Source organism: Anabrus simplex, chromosome 10 (assembly GCF_040414725.1).
Source record: "Anabrus simplex isolate iqAnaSimp1 chromosome 10, ASM4041472v1, whole genome shotgun sequence".
In the NCBI taxonomy this organism is placed as follows: domain Eukaryota; kingdom Metazoa; phylum Arthropoda; class Insecta; order Orthoptera; family Tettigoniidae; genus Anabrus; species Anabrus simplex.
Window position 1 is genome coordinate 44683610 of NC_090274.1, and position 17882 is coordinate 44701491.

The 17882-nt window shown below is 37.9% G+C and overlaps 1 protein-coding gene and 1 long non-coding RNA gene across 2 annotated transcripts in view; one reads left to right on the forward strand and one right to left on the reverse strand.

The window, feature by feature from the left end:
• thoc5 (THO complex 5) overlaps positions 1–5782 on the reverse strand; it is a 75027-nt gene extending 69245 nt beyond the window's left edge. The window contains exons 1-2 of the mRNA XM_068229527.1: positions 5608–5782; positions 1682–2034 (exon numbers count right to left, since the gene is read on the reverse strand). Of these exons, the coding sequence (XP_068085628.1) occupies positions 1682–2034; positions 5608–5733 (479 nt within the window). The 5' untranslated portion in view covers positions 5734–5782. The remainder of the gene's footprint in view (positions 1–1681; positions 2035–5607) is intronic.
• A 180-nt stretch (positions 5783–5962) lies between these two features.
• The window catches only part of LOC137502417 (uncharacterized), a 61726-nt gene continuing 49806 nt past the window's right edge, over positions 5963–17882 (forward strand). The window contains exon 1 of the long non-coding RNA XR_011018781.1: positions 5963–6048. This is a non-coding gene — a long non-coding RNA (uncharacterized lncRNA). The remainder of the gene's footprint in view (positions 6049–17882) is intronic.

Sequence of the window (17882 nt, forward strand, 5' to 3'; positions counted from 1 at the left end):
TGACCAAAGGCCAGCATGCTAACCATTTAGTCATTGAGCCGGCCATAGAATCTGATGATGGTCTTTTAAGAACGAAAGATGCCATTATATTTTAATTAAGTTGTTCCTTTTTCAAGTATAATACTGTAACCATGTGTTTTCTTAGGCCCCTTTAAACATCAATCATCATCATCATGTTTTCTTTTTCAGATAGTTTATAAATTTATTAATCAAATTAGTTTTGGGAGACTGAAGAACCTAACAGTTATAAATTAACTGACTCAAAACTGAAAAGAAAACTGACAGTAAAAAAAAAAAAAAACCACTGGCATGCAACCTGCACAATACAGACATGTGCAGCCTCACTGTCTGCTTCATTGGGTTCAGGAAGATACTCTTGGAATTGCAAAACTGAACTTGATATATATCCTAAACAGACCACTGAGAATAACGTTACTGATTTTTATGTCCCACTAATTACTCTTACCGTTTACGGAGATGCTGAGGTGCCAGAATGTTGTCCCACTAGAGTCCCTTTACCGGCATGAGGCCGACTTATTTGGGCACCTTCAACAACCAATGGATTGAGCTGGGATTTAACCCAACAACATGAGCTCAGAAAGACCAAGCTCTATCGTCAGAGCCAATCAGATAAGCCCAAGTGACACTGAGTAGAAAGAACTGCGATATGATACAATTCACCTGAGGAATTTGTATCCAAGTTGCACTGCCTATACATATAGATACTTTATATAAAAAGTTATGCTTCCTCTAACCCATCAGATGCCCCGTTATCAGTAAAAAAAAGAATTCCATCCTCAGTTTACCCGTCTGATATTACTGTTAATGCCGTGAGGGGAATGAATTGAAATTTTATCATATTCATTTTTTACGTAGTATTCCCTACCCAGCTACTCATCCCAGCCACCCGGCAAACTAAAATTTCTGGGGAGAGCACTGACGTATCCCTGATAACACTTGTTATGATTCCCCAAGTTACCGTAAATGTGCAAGGAAATTTCATACACCTTGAGCTTCTCAAAGTTGTCTGTCTTCGGTATGGTAAAAAAAAAAAAAAAAAATTGGATCGACCACTTCCCATTAAATCTTTCCATTTTAAAGAACGTGAACCATCACTATCTGAAATTGTGTAACCGGTAGTTGAACGGTACTTTGGCATGAAATGAATTATTTTACTCTGTTGCGCAAGTTTTGTTTGCTAGTTGCTTTACGTCGCACCGACACAGATAGGTCTTATGGCGACGATGGGACAGGGAATGGCTAGGAGTGGGAAGGAAGCGGCCGTGGCCTTAATTAAAGTACAGCCCCAGCATTTACCTGGTGTGAAAATGGGAAACCACGGAAAACCATTTTCAGGGCTGCCGACAGTGGGGTTCGAACCTACTATCTCCCGAATACTGGATACTGGCCGCATTTAAGCGACTGCAGCTATCGAGCTCGGTTGTTGTTGCACAAGTGAAGCCATCTCAATTGTGGAGTGTTATTTTGTACCTGAAGTTTATTTGTGAGGATAATGAAATTAGTAATCCTCACCTTAGGCTTATAAACGTGATATCCTAGACAGCATGGATTGAAATCAATGTAACGACAACAGAAATCACCACTAGTTTTAACAAGCTTAGCCTAAGTTTTGATAAGAGAAAATCCTGCACAAAATTCTGTCTAATGCTTAAAGTCTTACTTAAACTGCAAACATTTGGTGACTTCTTTCTTCAGATGCAGGATTTCATACAGTAAGTTCTGTAACTGAAGATGGTAACTGTCTACCTGCTGCTTCACTCTGTTGAGTGTGTCACGCGATGCCTTTGTTCGGAACTTTTCTAGGCGATTTAATTTCTTTAGAACCACGAACAGCAGCGACACCTCAATACGCTTCTCTGTGATTTCAGCAGTAGTTTGTTCAGTCCTCTTGCTCTTGAGAACAGCAATTTCTTCCATATGCTTACGTATTTTGTCGCAAGTGTTTCTGAACAGAGCAGTGTCCTTGTCAGGATCTCGGGCGGCAGCCTCTGCTTCTTCAAACTCAATCACACTCTGCAAGAGAAGAAATTTTGTGATTTACTATTTAAATTGTATTTTACAAATAAGACACTGATTTAGATTACGCTGATGATCTACCGCAGAAAAAAAAATTATTTTTTTTACTTTTGAGAGTTTTAGTGTATTGTTTAGAAATCCCAAGTTTTCCGTTGTTCTTTCAGTATTTTATTTAGAGAAAAATATGTTCTATGGATTTTGGCAAAACAGATGCTACTAGCTGATGGTGTTCATAAATATATGAGAGAATCTTTACAACAATGCTTCTTATTTTGTCATTTCCTCAAAGCAATGTCGGGTGTAACACTATTTGTTTACACTAGTGACGGTTACACTTTACTAGCTGGTTCGTATTTTCTGGAAGGCGAAAATCGTGCAAAAATTAAGTGGAAAGATAATTAAAGTAGATGAGAAAAGAGATCCATCCATTATACTTGCCAAGAACTCATCAACCCACTCCTGGAAGTATTCTTATTTATATAGAAAAAATAAAACCAGCACACTGTCAATCTCTAAAATGCAGCCATTTCCTTTGTTCCTATTGGCTGAAGGGTAGTTCTAATGTCTCCAACAGAGTTTGCATCATGTGTGACCCACAACAACTTTTTCTCTTTCAATTGAAAGTTTTACCAACAAACAGGCTTAGCGATGGGCAACCCTCTTTCTGGCATCTTAGCAGACATTTATATGGACACAACAGAACACACAAAAATTATAACACAAATAAAAGGCGTATGTTTATGGCTGAGATTTGTAGACGATACTTTCATAATTTTCGACAAAAAAGTCACTAATAGTGACGAGATCTTGGAGTCCCTAAACAAAATTGACCCCAATGTTAAGTTTACTAAAGAGGATGAGGTTAGGAACTCAAACTTTTTGGACTTAACTATTACACGCGGACATAATACCTTCGATTTTGGAATATACAGGAAACCTACACACTCTCCCTTAGCTATTATGAATTCATCCCTACACCCCCAGTCCCAAAAACAAGCCTCTTTCTATAATTTAATTTATAGAGCTTTAAAAATTCCTCTTTCTCCCAACAATTTAAAAAATGAACTGAAGTACATACGGAATCTTGCTCAACTCAACGGGTTTAAAATAGATATGGTCAACCGTTTGATTAATAAAATCAAAATTAAATTGTCCACTAACCTCATCCCAAAAAAACCTAAAAAAACTAGTTTCGCCACATTTACATATAACAACCCAGCCGTCCATCAGATCGCAAATATTTTAAAGAAGCACAAAATCAATATAACCTTCAGGACAGTTAACACCAATCGAAACATATTTTTTAACCACAACAATGTCAATCACAACAGCAACCATTATTCAAGGTCCGGCATATATAAACTAACATGTACACAATGTGATTTTTCTTATATCGGACAGACTGGCCGGAGCTTTAACACGAGATATCTGGAACATTATAACGCTCAAAAACACAATAAGTACTCAGCGATGAGCCAAAATATGAGAGAAACGGGCCATCACTTTACATCCATAGAGAAAGATCTTACCATCATTAGAAGCATAGGTAAAGGGAAATTAATGAATGAACTGGAAAATCTACACATCTTTTTAGACCAAACCTACAATAAAAATAAAAATCTCAACGACGTCAATGAAATTAAAAATCCTTTGTACGAATTAACACCTAGATTAATTAATATCGTGAATTCAGATCAAAACAAAATCCCTCAATTATTTAAATCTCCACACTCAAATGCTTCATCCACCATGCCAAAAGTTAAACCCGCCCATATCGCTTCTAGAAACTCCCCTCCAGCAACAGCACACACGCCCATAGCCCAGCCTACCCCCACTCTCCCTCCATGCCCCGCCCCTCCATTACCGCACCAGTACAACACCAGGAGTAGAAATGGTGATAAGACGGGCGCTGCCGGAACAGACAGGTCCATCTAGTATTAATTGAACAAGTAAGTCATTTTACAGTTAAGAGGTGTTAATTTAATACATTTTATCACAACGCGTGCTCTAAATTTTAATTCAATATTATTTTTCTACTTCATTACAGATATTCTTAAGATCCCTCCCAAAGACCAAGCAACACATCAATGGGAACAATTTTTCACACAAGACTGTATCAAGTATCTAGGATGTTCCTTCTCAATTAAGCAGCAGCCTAAAACTATGAAACAGCTTACTATTGTACTCTTGTCAATTCCTTGACGTTACATGAGACCCAAAGTCAAGACGCTAACAGTTTCATTCACAACGTTCTTGACCAGTCTACCTACAACAATCGGCTTTTTAAATCTCCACTTGTGCATGACAACACATTTAAATATTAGTTACGTCAAGAACATGAAAATGAAAACCGTGGGTCAAATAAGCCCCAGTTTTAATATCACCCTTTCTCAAGACTAATGATAAAAAAGAAGATCCGTTTCATTTTATTTTTATTTTTGAACATTTTAAGTTAACCAGAATAGAACTGCCAAGTTAAAACACATTTAATTTAAATTTATATTTTCAATCTTGACCAACCTACAAGCAACAATCAGTTCAAATCTCCACTTATTGTTGACGACACATCCTGTCACCAGACACGGTACGTCAAGAACTTAATATGATATAGGGGTCACATAAACCCCGATATGTAATCCTCTTTACCGAAAAGAAGATGCATTTTAGTTTTGGACATTTTTCATATTAGATAGATTAGGACCAAGAAAAAAAAAATTAACTGTATTAACTTATGTTACCCATCTTAAGAGTTAATTAATGTTTGTATATAGTGTATATAATGTATATATTGTATATATTGGTATGTTTATATTGGTTAAATAAGGTCCCAAACCTTGACCTAAAGGTTGTTTACAGGCTGAAGATGCCCAAAATAATGGGTGAAACATGTACCTGACCAAATAAGTCTACATAAAATCATGTAGATAACCACATTAAACGTGGAAAGTATTGAATAGGTGGTTTTTTATTAAATTATCCTTGTTATCTTTGCCTAACGTCATCTTCAATACGGAACAATAATGAGAGTTGTTACTTGTAAATGGTATGTTCCGAGCTGTCAGCGGAGAGATGGCGTGGAATGACATTAGTAGACGAACAAGTTTGAGTGGTGTTTATAAAAGTAGGAAAGATCACAATATCAAGATAAAGTTGGAATTCAAGAGGACAAACTGGGGCAAATATTCATTTATAGGAAGGGGAGTTAGGGATTGGAATAACTTACCAAGAGAGACATTCAATAAATTTCCAATTTCTTTGAAATAATTTAAGAAAAGGCTAGGGAAACAACAGATAGGGAATCTGAAACCTGGGCGACTGCCCTAAATGCAGATCAGTATTGATTGATCTTCAACAATAAAATGTCGACAGGCAAAATTGAACAAACAGGAGTAGTGGTGTTCTAAAAATTTAGCTGAAGGCAAAGAAGAAAAAGCTACACATTCAATAACTTCAAAGAAGCCGATAATATCATAAAAATATTTCTCTGATACCATTCCGATATACATTTTTCCTCTCGAAAATTACAACAAATTTTAGGTTATGTGTGATACTGATTTATACAACCATCACCTTGTAAATGTCAATTTCTGGTGCCTTAGCAGGCGAACTTGCAGTTGAATTTGTAGTGCCCCCCTTCCTTCTCTTTTTAAGCGAAGGTTCCCGTTCTGACATGGTATCACCTGCTTCCTTCACCATTCCAAATAAAACTTTTGAAACAAAACAAACATCACCATAACATGTCGCGACGCTCAAAGAGGCGACGCTCGCCGGTCGTCGCCAAGGATCAGCACCAGAACCAAAGAGAATCCTATCCAATGATCAAAATACTGTCACGGCCGTGTTTATTCTTACCACGATGTTTGTTTGTTTGATCTGATTATGTTGGTGACATTGTTTTTAAATATTCTTTGTTTACGAGACATTCCGAAAATTTGTAATTTGTTTACACACGTGTGTTTACAGTAAATTGGATTTATGTGTACTTTCTTGCATTGAATAATAATTGCTGTTGTAAGTAGTATATTTCTCTGTATTTTAATAAATTAATAATTATGCATTAGCATTAAGTCTGCGTCATTTGAGGATGTTCATTTTTATTTGCCGTTCCCTTGTATGACATTTCTGTTAAACTTAATGGTGAAGAAAAGGGGCCTTAGATATAAGATTTGAAGATCGCATATAATTTATTTTACTACTGCCTCTCAATTGAGATAGCTGTATAGATTCGGCATACTTTGCTATAATATTGCTGTAATTATGTTAAGCGATGTAGAACCTAGGAGTTAGATTTCACTCAAGCTTTTAGATAGGCCTACATTTAAATTCCACTATTAATTGGAATTAATACATATTCAGATTAATTTTCTTCACTATATCTCACTATAGATTTTGTTCTTTTCAAGCAGTCCTGTAGGTGATATCTCCCACATTGTTCACCACAAATTTCACAAAAGCAGTGTTCATCCGGTGAATGAAAAGACTATTTTACAGATACGATGATGAAATCCATGCACAGCAAACCGAGTCTCTGTGTGCCTAAGAGCGTAGTTGGTTTGAGTCCATTCCTTATTTATCATTGTGTCGGTACAATAAAATTCCTCTGGCACAAATTATCAACGTCAGACCCAACTACCCTTGAAAAAATGAAAGCTACCTTTCTGAAAAGAATATTAGGTATTTCTAAGACATCTCCATCTAGACTAGCTTATGAGTTAGCTCAGGAGTCTTTCCTTATCGAGGAGAGAGATCTTTCTGTACCATCGACACCTCAAGCCATTGCACACCTAAATCGGAGGTTAAGAAAAAGAGAAGAAATCTGGCCGGAGTTTTACATGATGGATGCTATGACAAGCAGAGACTGGATGGGCCCAAATAAGAACAGGCTGGCTGTACACGGATTTTATCATAAGCTATGTGTAAAAGAGATATATCATGAACCAAGCGACGAATTCATGTGCAAATTATGTGGGAAAATATATGAATGATACTACTTCAATAAGTGTAGCAAATGAGAAAAGACCTTACATGAATATAGTAAAGAGTAGAACAATTTATATATGGCCATTGGCTGCAAGAAAACTTTATTGGGATAAGTTAATAAAATTCCTCCCAGATATTTGCCCTTTTCTCCTTCCTATCATTTAGGTGTTTTTCTGAAGCTTTGGTTGTCGGTAGATGCAATCTTAACTTAAGATCCTCGATGAAGAAAGTTTTCTTTGTAAGTTCGTAAAGTAATCTTGTAGAAGTAAATTTTGAAACAGCTAGTGTCCTTTTCAAGAAACGTGCTTTTACACGATCTGATATTTCGAGGTCTCTGGATGTAAGTTGTGTCCAAATTAAGTGTATGCCGTATGTTACGATCGGTGCTATTTTTGCGAAATTCCACTATACCACAGTCTGTTCTTTTGCTTTTCCCACACTTGGTGAGGTCGCGGTCGCGAACTGTTGTACATGTGGATGTGGCTCAATTTTAGGCCGGATGTTAACCTTCCTGACGCCAACCGTATATGGAGGAATGTAATCACTGCTGTGTGTTTCCGTGGTGGACGTTGGTAGAATGGTGTGTTGTGTGAATTTGAAGAAGAGTGTCTTGGGCCAAACAAATACGCAGTCCCCAAGCCATAGAAATTATTCATCCAGAGAAATTTATTAAAGAAATAAATCATCCGTGCTCCATTCATATAAGGAATACAATCAGGTTATAATTTTAATAGAGTTTAGAAACATCAAAAAGTGGAAATTTAATTGTTAATGCTGTTATCTTCTTTTTTCCAAGGAGAGTGGTGGAGGAATGTTAATCACGTTCTCAGGTATAAATGGAAGTGATTGATTTGTAGAGGGTCCTTCAGTATCTGTTTTACTATTTTTCTATTTCGCACAATGGAACTTTCAAATTTTGTAGTAAGGTCAAATACTTTAATACTCCAATACTGGACAGCTTGCGGTTTTCAGCGAGAAAGTCGATAGTGCTACTACCTGCATGGCTTGGTGTGAAAAAGAATTCAATAACACATTGCCACTTGTATGATTCTTGGAGCACTGGCGTGTTTATAATTATTTATTACGGTGTTTCAGTAAATAGTTTTAATTGCAGTTTACTAATGCAAGGCTGGCATTATTTGTGCAGTTTATAATTGCAGCAATTATGGCGTTGTACACTGTTCAAAGTCATATTTTCGATTTTCAAAATACCATAAGATGTAAGTATGCACTCTGATGAATAGATGGAGTCTTAATGCCTTATAACACCGAGCTTGATAGCTGCAGTCGCTTAAGTGCGTCCAGTATCCAGTAATATGGAGATAGTGGGTTCGAGCCTCACTGTCGGCAGCCCTGAAGATAGTTTTCCGTGGTTTCCCATTTTCACACCAGGCAAATGCCGGGGCTGTACCTTAATTCAGGCCATGGCCACTTCTTAGGCCTTTCTTATCCCATCGTCGCCATAAGACATATCTGTGTTGATGTGACGTAAAGCAAATGGCAAAAAAAAAAAAAAAAAAAAAAAAAAAGCAACCTTATAACATAACTTTTACGACGAGATGGAGGCTTAACTGATGATGACGTTTCTCTTAATTTGTAGCTGTCAGCAATGGGTACACGTAATAAAAGGAAGGATCTCGATACAGTATTTAAGAAATTTGGTCCCAAACATCTGTATAAAAACTATCTCATTTGTTCAGACCATTTTCCAACAACGAGCTTCAGAAACCCTAATTTACCAAGTCAAGGGTACATATAATAAAACTAGTTATGTTACTATATTTTGATTAAGACGTCTTATAACTTATGATGATAATGACAAGTGTACGCAGCGCATAACTTCTATTGTGTATACAGGTTGATTAAAGGACAAATACCGAGTCAAAATCTGTATCAGAAGCAACAGACTCCTAAACGTGCTAGTCCAAAGAAAAGATCACGGGATCTTCCTCAGGAAGAGATTTATATCCCAAGGAAAAAGTTATGTGCCGAAGAAATTATCCAACAAGATAACGATACCGGAACTGATAAGAACTGTAAGTTTTAAAAATGACTGCACATCTGTATTGATATTAGCGACGTCTTTTATGGGGGAGTCAATCAGATACTGTTAGTGAGACCTAAAAGCAATAATAATAGCAAATATTGAGCCCTAAAGGCAATGAAATTGGGGGAGCTGCACATTTAAGTACCGTAGATTTCAGGCGGGGTTAGCATGTAGATACATGGTGTAATGGTCATCGCGATCGCCCTGAAATTGAGGAGTATGAGGTTCGAATTATATTCGGTTCAACTTTTTTTTATTGTGAGAAAAGTATTTCGATGCATTACTTTGCACAGGACTGAACACCAATGCAACAAATTTAATACATAAATATCAGAATTCTTCATGCATAAAGCTGTTAAAGGGACGTAACCAAATCTTTTAACACTTCTTCCTTTCCTGAAAAGGAACATCATAGTTCACTTGATGCCAATATCCTCATATAACTCCAGTATATATTATTTACATACAATATTATGTATTTCAGTATTTGTGTCTCAGAGGTAATACAGAAAATATTGAAACCACCAGTAGGATTAAGTCATTAAAAAGAGGGCTGCAACGAACGGACAGCTGAACATAATCGGAGATTACGGGCCTTAGAAAAAAAATTTTTTTGTGATGCTAAGTTTATATTCTTCTTCTTCTTCTTAATCTGTTTACCCTCCAGGGTTGGTTTTCAGTGTCCTGGAGCGTGAGACATTGGGTCAGGGGATACAACAGGGGAGAATGACCAGTACCTCGCCCAGGTGGCCTTGTGGGGAGGATGGGAAGATTGGAAGGGATAGACAAGGAAGAGGACCCTTACGTTAGGTACCATCCTGGCATTTGCCTGGGGGAGAAGTGGGGACAATACGGAAAACCACTTCCAGGATGGCTAAAGTTGGAATCAAACCCACCTCTACTCATTTGACTTCCCAAGGCTGAGTGGACCCCGTTCCAGCCCTCATGCCACTTTCCAAATTTCATGGCAGATCCGGGAGTCGAACCCGGGCCTCCGAGGATGGCAGCTAATCACACTAACTACTACACCACAGAGGCGGACCTAAGTTTATGTTGCTATATAAATCCTCAGTCTGACACATGAGTAGTAGTAATAGCCGTTATAACTTTGTCCCAATACGTTCCCCCCTTTATAGATAATTTAATCCACACGGTAATTTATTTTAATCTCTCTTACAGCCAAAGGACCTCTGCCAGATGCTCGCATTCTGAGGCTGACTCCAGAATAGTCAGAGAGGAGAATCTTTTGCAATCGAAACTGCAACAACAACAGAAGAATTCGAGCCGTCTTCGTAGGACAATCCGTGCCTTGAGGAGTGAAATGGCAGTTATGAAGCAGAAGTTCGAAAACTTAAAAAGTAAAACTGATCTCATTACTGCTGGTCAAGTGTCTCCTCTCATGCTATCCGAACTGTGACTTAAGAATAAGAGACTGAAAGCTAGACGATATACTGAATCGGACAAAACATTTGCGTTAGCTGTTTATTATTGCTCCACTAACTGTTATAAATTTCTACAGAAACATTTATCTCTGCCGAGTGTAAGATCACTTCATCGGCGGCTACAGAATCTGTCAGTATCACCTGGAATAACTGATAGTATTCTAAGTATGATGAAACTCAAGTCCCAGCTGTTGCCATTAGAAGAGCGTGTGGTTTCTGTGGCAATTGATGAGATGTCACTGAAGAGTCATTTATATTATGATGCTCAGAAAGATGTATTGGAAGGATTTCAAGATTTGGGTATTGTACGTCCGTGCACTACTTACAGACTGATAAATGATGATGGGTCCAGAACTCTTACCAACCAAGTGTTGGTAGTTATGATAAGAGGAATGAGAAAGAACTTTAAACAAGTTATGGGATATTTTCTCACTAAAGGAACTATGGATGATGAGACCCTTAAGTGTGTTGTATTTGATGTGCTCCAGAAAATTAGGGCAAGTTGTTTCATACCCAAGGCATTAGTTAGTGATCAGGGGTCAAATAATTTGAAGCTTCACAGACTGCTAAACATATCTGATCAGAAACCAGTCATCGAATTGGATGGTGACAGTGTACACATTTTTTTGATGCACCACATCTGCTTAAGTCAGTATGCAATAACCTCAAAAAGTTTGATGTGGAATATAAGGGACAAAACATTTCTTGGAACTATATTACACAGTTTTATAATATTGATAAAAGTATGAACCCTAGATTTGCACCAAATTTAAAGAAGAAGCATATTATCTTTCTGCCTTTCTCACGAATGCAGGTGTGCCTTGCAGCTCAGGTTTATTAACAAATGTGGCCTTGAATACTATGACCTCTCTGGCTGTACCAACAGCAATTTTCATTGAAAAATTTGACGTCCTTTTTGATGTATTCAATTCAATTGAATAACACTAAGGTGTTTTGAAGAGCTCTTAAAGAGTCTTCTCCCCACTGGAATTTTCTACAAGAAATATCAGAATATTTAAATAATTTGACATTCCTCAACAAGAATCGAAGTGTACCACCATGTATTAAGGGCTGGCTTCTCAACATATGCGCGTTAAAAAATTATGGAATGAACTGAAGGAAGGGTACAACTTTTCGTTTCTCTATACATGATGCCTTACACAAGATTGTGTCGAGAATCTTTTCTCAATCCTGCGGATGAAAGGTGGAAATAATGTTACTCCAGATTGCTCCAAATTAAGATCCACCATCAGGGCCACAATTTGTAACCAACTTCTCTCGCCCTCAGGTAATACCAACTGTGAGATTGATCTGACAGCATACTTGTTAAAAAAGGACGACTTCGAGAAATCGGCATCCAGTATTCATTTGGTGGACACCGTTAATCCTGATCTAATAAACTCCTCAACTGGAAATGAAAGTAGCAGTTCCTTGGATGAAGACCACCTTGACTAGCTTGACTTTCTACAGTACGTAGCAGGATGGGTTTGCAGCAGACTACCTCATGATGATTGCAGGCAAGTATTGTCATCATACGAGGAATCATACCGTTTAGAAGATGTTCATATTTCTATGAAAATGTATGATAATGCTCAACTGCTCTTCCCTAACAGGGATGCACAGATGTTATCAAGAATGTCTGACATATTTAACAAATCTTATTTTGAATTTTTAAATACTTCCTATTATAAAGTTAAATACAGAATGAGTGCCTTGGTTGGAAAGCCAAAGGAGCTAAACATTTGTAATGATTGTTTTGTTAAAGAAACAAATGATGTGGAAGACAGGAGGAACAAAACACGAGTAGAAAAGCGAAGAAAGTAATGCATTTCTATCTTGGACTAAGTGACTTTGTACAAAATACATTGTGGTTATTGTTAAAGGAAATGAAAGTGGACAACCATCCTCCATTAACACTATTCGGAAAGAAAATCGGAAATGTCTGACACTGCGGAGATTGAAGGTATCGGAAAATGAAAGACTAGGGGCACGAAGGTCGTGAAAATGAATAATCCCTAGGCCTCGCAAACGTAACACTGTCGGGGTTGGAAGAAAACAAAACACGACGAGAGGTCATATGAGAAAGATGAAATTTAAGGGCTTGACACTATTAAGTGGAAACAATGTCAGACTCAGCTTGGGGAACCGTGGTTGCCAACCCACACTCCCAACTTGAGAGTTCCTGGTCCCCCTTTTAGTCACCTCTTATGGCAGGCAGGTGATGCCGTGGATATTATTCTACTGTCCCCATCCACAGGGAAAGCATCCACCGTATCGCCTGCCTGTCATAAATAGGGACTAAAGGAGGAACCAGGAACTCTCAACTTTTAGGAGCGTGGGTTGTCGACCACGGTTCCCTTAGCTGAGTCTCGCATTGCTTCTACTTGTGGCCGGGTCCTCACCTTCACCTTTACCAACCAACCTTCCTTCATCAACTCTTCTTTTCTGACCCCGACGGTATTCGGTTTACGAGGTCTAGGGAGTCTTGCATTTTCACACCCTTCCCCTTTTATAGCAGATACCTTCATTTTTAGAAGTGTTGGACCTCTTCCATTTTCCCCTCTTTAGAGGTAACTGAGCATGGTCGCCCAGTTATATTACCACCACCCCGAATCACGGATGCACCTCAAGCTGGACTATTCTCTTGTTTATCAAGACTCAACAACTGGGATACCTTCTCAAAAATTTTATAGGTGCTGTCATGTGTTTAGATGGTCATACGCACCATACCCTCATCATTTTAACGTTACATTTAAAATTTGCCTTAGTAGGTGCATTCAAGTGCTGTATATAGACACACCTTATGTTCTACAAACCTCAAGCTGGACTATTTTGTTGTGTATCATACCTTAACAATTGTGTTACTTTCTCTGATTTACTTTCATTGTTTTAATTTGTTACAATATAACTTTTAACATTAGTCCTTGTATTTGCTGTCATGTGTTCTATATTTTAACTAGTCATAGTTTAACATTTGTCTTGCTATTTGATAAGTTGTATTTTGCTCAATTGATTCGTTGGCTGATGATGACGCGCAGTGAGCGTCGAAACTAGTGCCAATCTTCTTTAAACGTTATATACTCGCATCAATAAACATTCATTGTATTGAAAAGGTGGACCTTTAACATTTTCATTTTACTGTTCTGTGAGAAGTGAAGTTCCTTTTTCAAAATTCCATACATTATCTGTTCTCCCTCTTATTTAATTAATCTATATTCCTTATCTGATAAGTTCACAGCTTCAAAGTGTTTATTGAAAATTCAGTGTATAACACGATTCTAAGTGGGGGAGACTGTAGTGTTTTTTTATTTTTTTTTTTTTTTTTTATTTTTTTTATTTTTTTTTTTTTTTTTTTTTGCTAGTTGCTTTACGTCGCACCGACACAGAGTTTATTTTTTAAAATACATTGAGTGCACTGGTAACATCAGGTAACGACACTTAAATATACCAACAAGATAACCACTCGAAAACATGACTACTTAATGTCATTCAATACAAAAATGTTTTAAATTTGGCAAGGTATTACTATTGAGAATGTGTAGTCTATTGTAAATGTATGACAGCTGAAGATGATTTTGTGAGGAGTCGAAACTAGTTCTGTTTTTTTTTTTTTAATTTTAATAAATAAGTATTGATCAGGTGGATCTCTCTTTCTTTCTATGTTCTCTGGAGAGAACAGCTGTTCTTCTCGTTGGGACTTTTCATTGTAATGAAGAGATACGCCATGCTGTGCATTAAATGCATGTCCAAATAAAATAATGTTAAGTACTGAATAAATATATTTAGTAGAGTATTCAGAACATAGCATAAATGTTATACAATCAGTAGCTAAATCAAACGGGTATAATGCACAATTTATCAATAAAATCATCAACACAACTAAAAGGTTTCAAATTTCTACTTTAAACAGAGAATCAATAGACAAGAAAACGTATTCCTCCTTCATGTTCAATAATATAAACATATACCAAATTACTAATATTTTCAAGAAACATAACCAACAAATATCTTTTAAAACTAATGTTGTTGTTGTTGTTGTTTGAGTCATCAGTCCATAGACTGGTTTGATGCAGCCCTCCATGCCACCCTATCCTGTGCTAACCTTTTCATTTCTACGTAACTATTGCATCCTACATCTGCTCTGATCTGTTTGTCATATTCATACCTTGGTCTACCCCTACCGTTCTTACCACCTACACTTCCTTCTAAAACCAACTGAACAAGTTCTGGGTGTCTTAAGATGTGTCCTATCATTCTATCTCTTCTTCTCGTCAAATTTAGCCAAATCGATCTCCTCTCACCAATTCGATTCAATATCTCTTCATTCGTGATTCGATCTATCCATCTCACCTTCAGCATTCTTCTGTAACACCACATTTCAAAAGCTTCTATTCTCTTTCTTTCTGAGCTAGTTATCGTCCATGTTTCACTTCCATACAATGCCACGCTCCACACGAAAGTCTTCAAAAACGTCTTTCTAATTCCGATATCAATGTTTGAAGTGAGCAAATTTCTTTTCTTAAGAAAGCTCTTCCTTGCTTCTGCTAGTCTGCATTTTATGTCCTCCTTATTTCTGCCATCGTTAGTTATTTTACTACCCAAGTAACAATATTCATCTACTTCCTTTAAGACTTCGTTTCCTAATCTAATATTTCCTACGTCACCTGCCTTCGTTCGACTGCACTCCATTACTTTTGTTTTGGACTTATTTATTTTCATCTTGTAGTCCTTACCCAAGACTTCATCCATACCATTTAGCAACTTCTCGAGATCTTCTGCAGTCTCAGATAAAATAACAATATCATCGGCAAATCTCAAGGTTTTGATTTCCTCCCCTTGGACTGTGATTCCCTTTCCAAATTTCTCTTTGATTTCCTTTACTGCCTGTTCTATGTAAACATTGAAAAGGAGAGGGGACAAACTGCAGCCTTGCCTCACTCCTTTCTGGATTGCTGCTTCTTTTTCAAAGCCCTCGATTCTTATCACTGCAGACTGATTTTTATACAGGTTGTAGATAATTCTTCGTTCTCGGTATCTGATCCCTATCATCTTCAGAATCATAAATAGCTTGTTCCAATTAACATTATCGAATGCCTTTTCTAGATCTACGAATGCCATGTACGTGGGCTTGTCCTTCTTGATTCGATCCTCTAAGATCAGACGTAAAGTCAGGATTGCTTCACGTGTTCCTACATTTCTTCTGAAGCCAAATTGATCTTCTCCCAACTCAGCTTCAACTTGTTTTTCCATTCTTCTGTAAATAATACGTGTTAAAATTTTGCAGGCATGAGATACTAAACTAATGGTGCGGTAGTTTTCACACCTGTCAGCACCGGCTTTCTTGGGAATAGGTATAACAACATTCTGCCGAAAATCGGATGGGACTTCTCCTGTCTCATACATCCTGCACACTAAATGAAATAACCTTACCATGCTGGTTTCTCCTAAGGCAGTCAGTAATTCAGAGGGAATGTCATCAATTCCAGGTGCCTTGTTCCTATTTAGGTCACTCACAGCTCTGTCAAACTCTGACCTCAAAATTGGGTCTCCCATTTCATCAGCATCAACAACCTCTTCATGTTCCAGAACCAAATTATCTACATCGTTACCTTGATACAACTGTTGGATATGCTCCTGCCATCTTTCTGCTTTGTCTTCTTTCCCTAGAAGTGACTTTCAATCTGAGCTCTTAATATTCATGCACCTAGATTTCCTTTCTCCAAAGGTTTCCTTGATTTTCCTGTATGCAGCATCTACCTTTCCCAGGACCATACAGCCTTCGACATCCTTGCACTTCTCCTTCAGCCATTCTTCCTTAGCTATCTTGCACTTTCTATCCACTTGATTCTTTAATCGCCTGTATTCTTTTCTGCCTTCTTCATTTCTAAAATAATAACATTTTTCTTCCAATTTCCTTAATACACGTACTATCAATCAAGCCAACGGCCGTAGCCGTGTTGAAACACCGGATCCCGTGAGATCTCCGAAGTTAAGCAACATTGAGCGTGGTCAGGAGTTGGATGGGTTGCCACGCGCTGTTGGTGGGGGGTAAGGGAATGGAGGAGCGGAAAGGAACTGGCCACCCTACCGCACGTAAACTCCGGCTCAGGAACACCTCTGCGGAGGTTCGGACCTGCCTTCTGGCAGAATAACTCTTACCTTACCTATCAATCAAAGTAATAAATTTTCTCAATCAGGTGCCTGCAAACTACAATGCAATAGCTGTGAAATTACATATATACAATGCAATAGCTTTGAAATTGCATATATATGCCAAACAGGTCGTAATTTTTCAATAAGATAGATGGACCATGTAAATGCTTCAAGATACAATCATTTCTCTGCCATGGCGCAACACATAATTTTACATCAATTGACCAAGATTCAAGCATATTGAAAGTGGATAAGAAGGGAACCATGCTCAACATATTAGAGAACTGTTACATTCATTTAGAACAGTACTTTAACTCTAATGATAATATAAATGAAAAACCGAAAAAAGACACGATAAGTCCACCTATCCGTTCAAACCTACTCCACCCGCCCCTCCTCACACGTCCTTCCTCCAACCCCTGCCATCATAAGCTATACTGCTGATCCTTCTCAACAGTCAGTCTGCTGTTGCTGCCCATACCAAGTGCACACAATTTACGAGGAACATAGAGGTGAGTCTCATATAGTTGTATATTAAACAATATTCTAACTTCCCTTCTTTTCTCAATAAAACAAAAACAAACCCCGTGGCACTACAGCCCTTGAAGGGTCTTGGCCTACCAAGCGACTGCTGCTCAGCCCAAAGGCCTGCAGATTATGAGGTGTCGTGTGGTCAGCACAACGAATCCTCTTGGCCATTATTCTTGGCTTTCTAGACAATCTCACTGTCAGATAACTCCTCAGTTGTAATCACATAAGCTGAGTGGACCTTGAACCAGCCCTCAGATCCAGGTAAAAATCCCTGACCTGGCTGGAAATCAAACCTGGGACCTCTGGGTAAGAGGCAGGCACATTACCCCTACACCATGAGGCCGGCTCTTTTCTCAATAATTTACTTCAAATATTTTCTTTTCAGACATTCACTTCAAACCAAATTAAACAATAGATCACTCACTACATCTGATGAAAAGGAATACTTATTCAAGTTATGAATGTTCCCCCTTCAATCTACATGCTAGCCATTACCCATATTACTATTGAACAAAACGTAATTTATAAATCATGTGGCTCGTCCATACAGATGGGGAATACCAACTCCCAGATCAGCTCAGGAACGTTTGGTTGCTGTAGGAGCAACGGCATAGTTCGGCACCAACCGCAGCAGTTTTGATGTGTCATTTGGTTTCAATTTTGGATGTGTTGTCGGACTTCATCAATTTTTT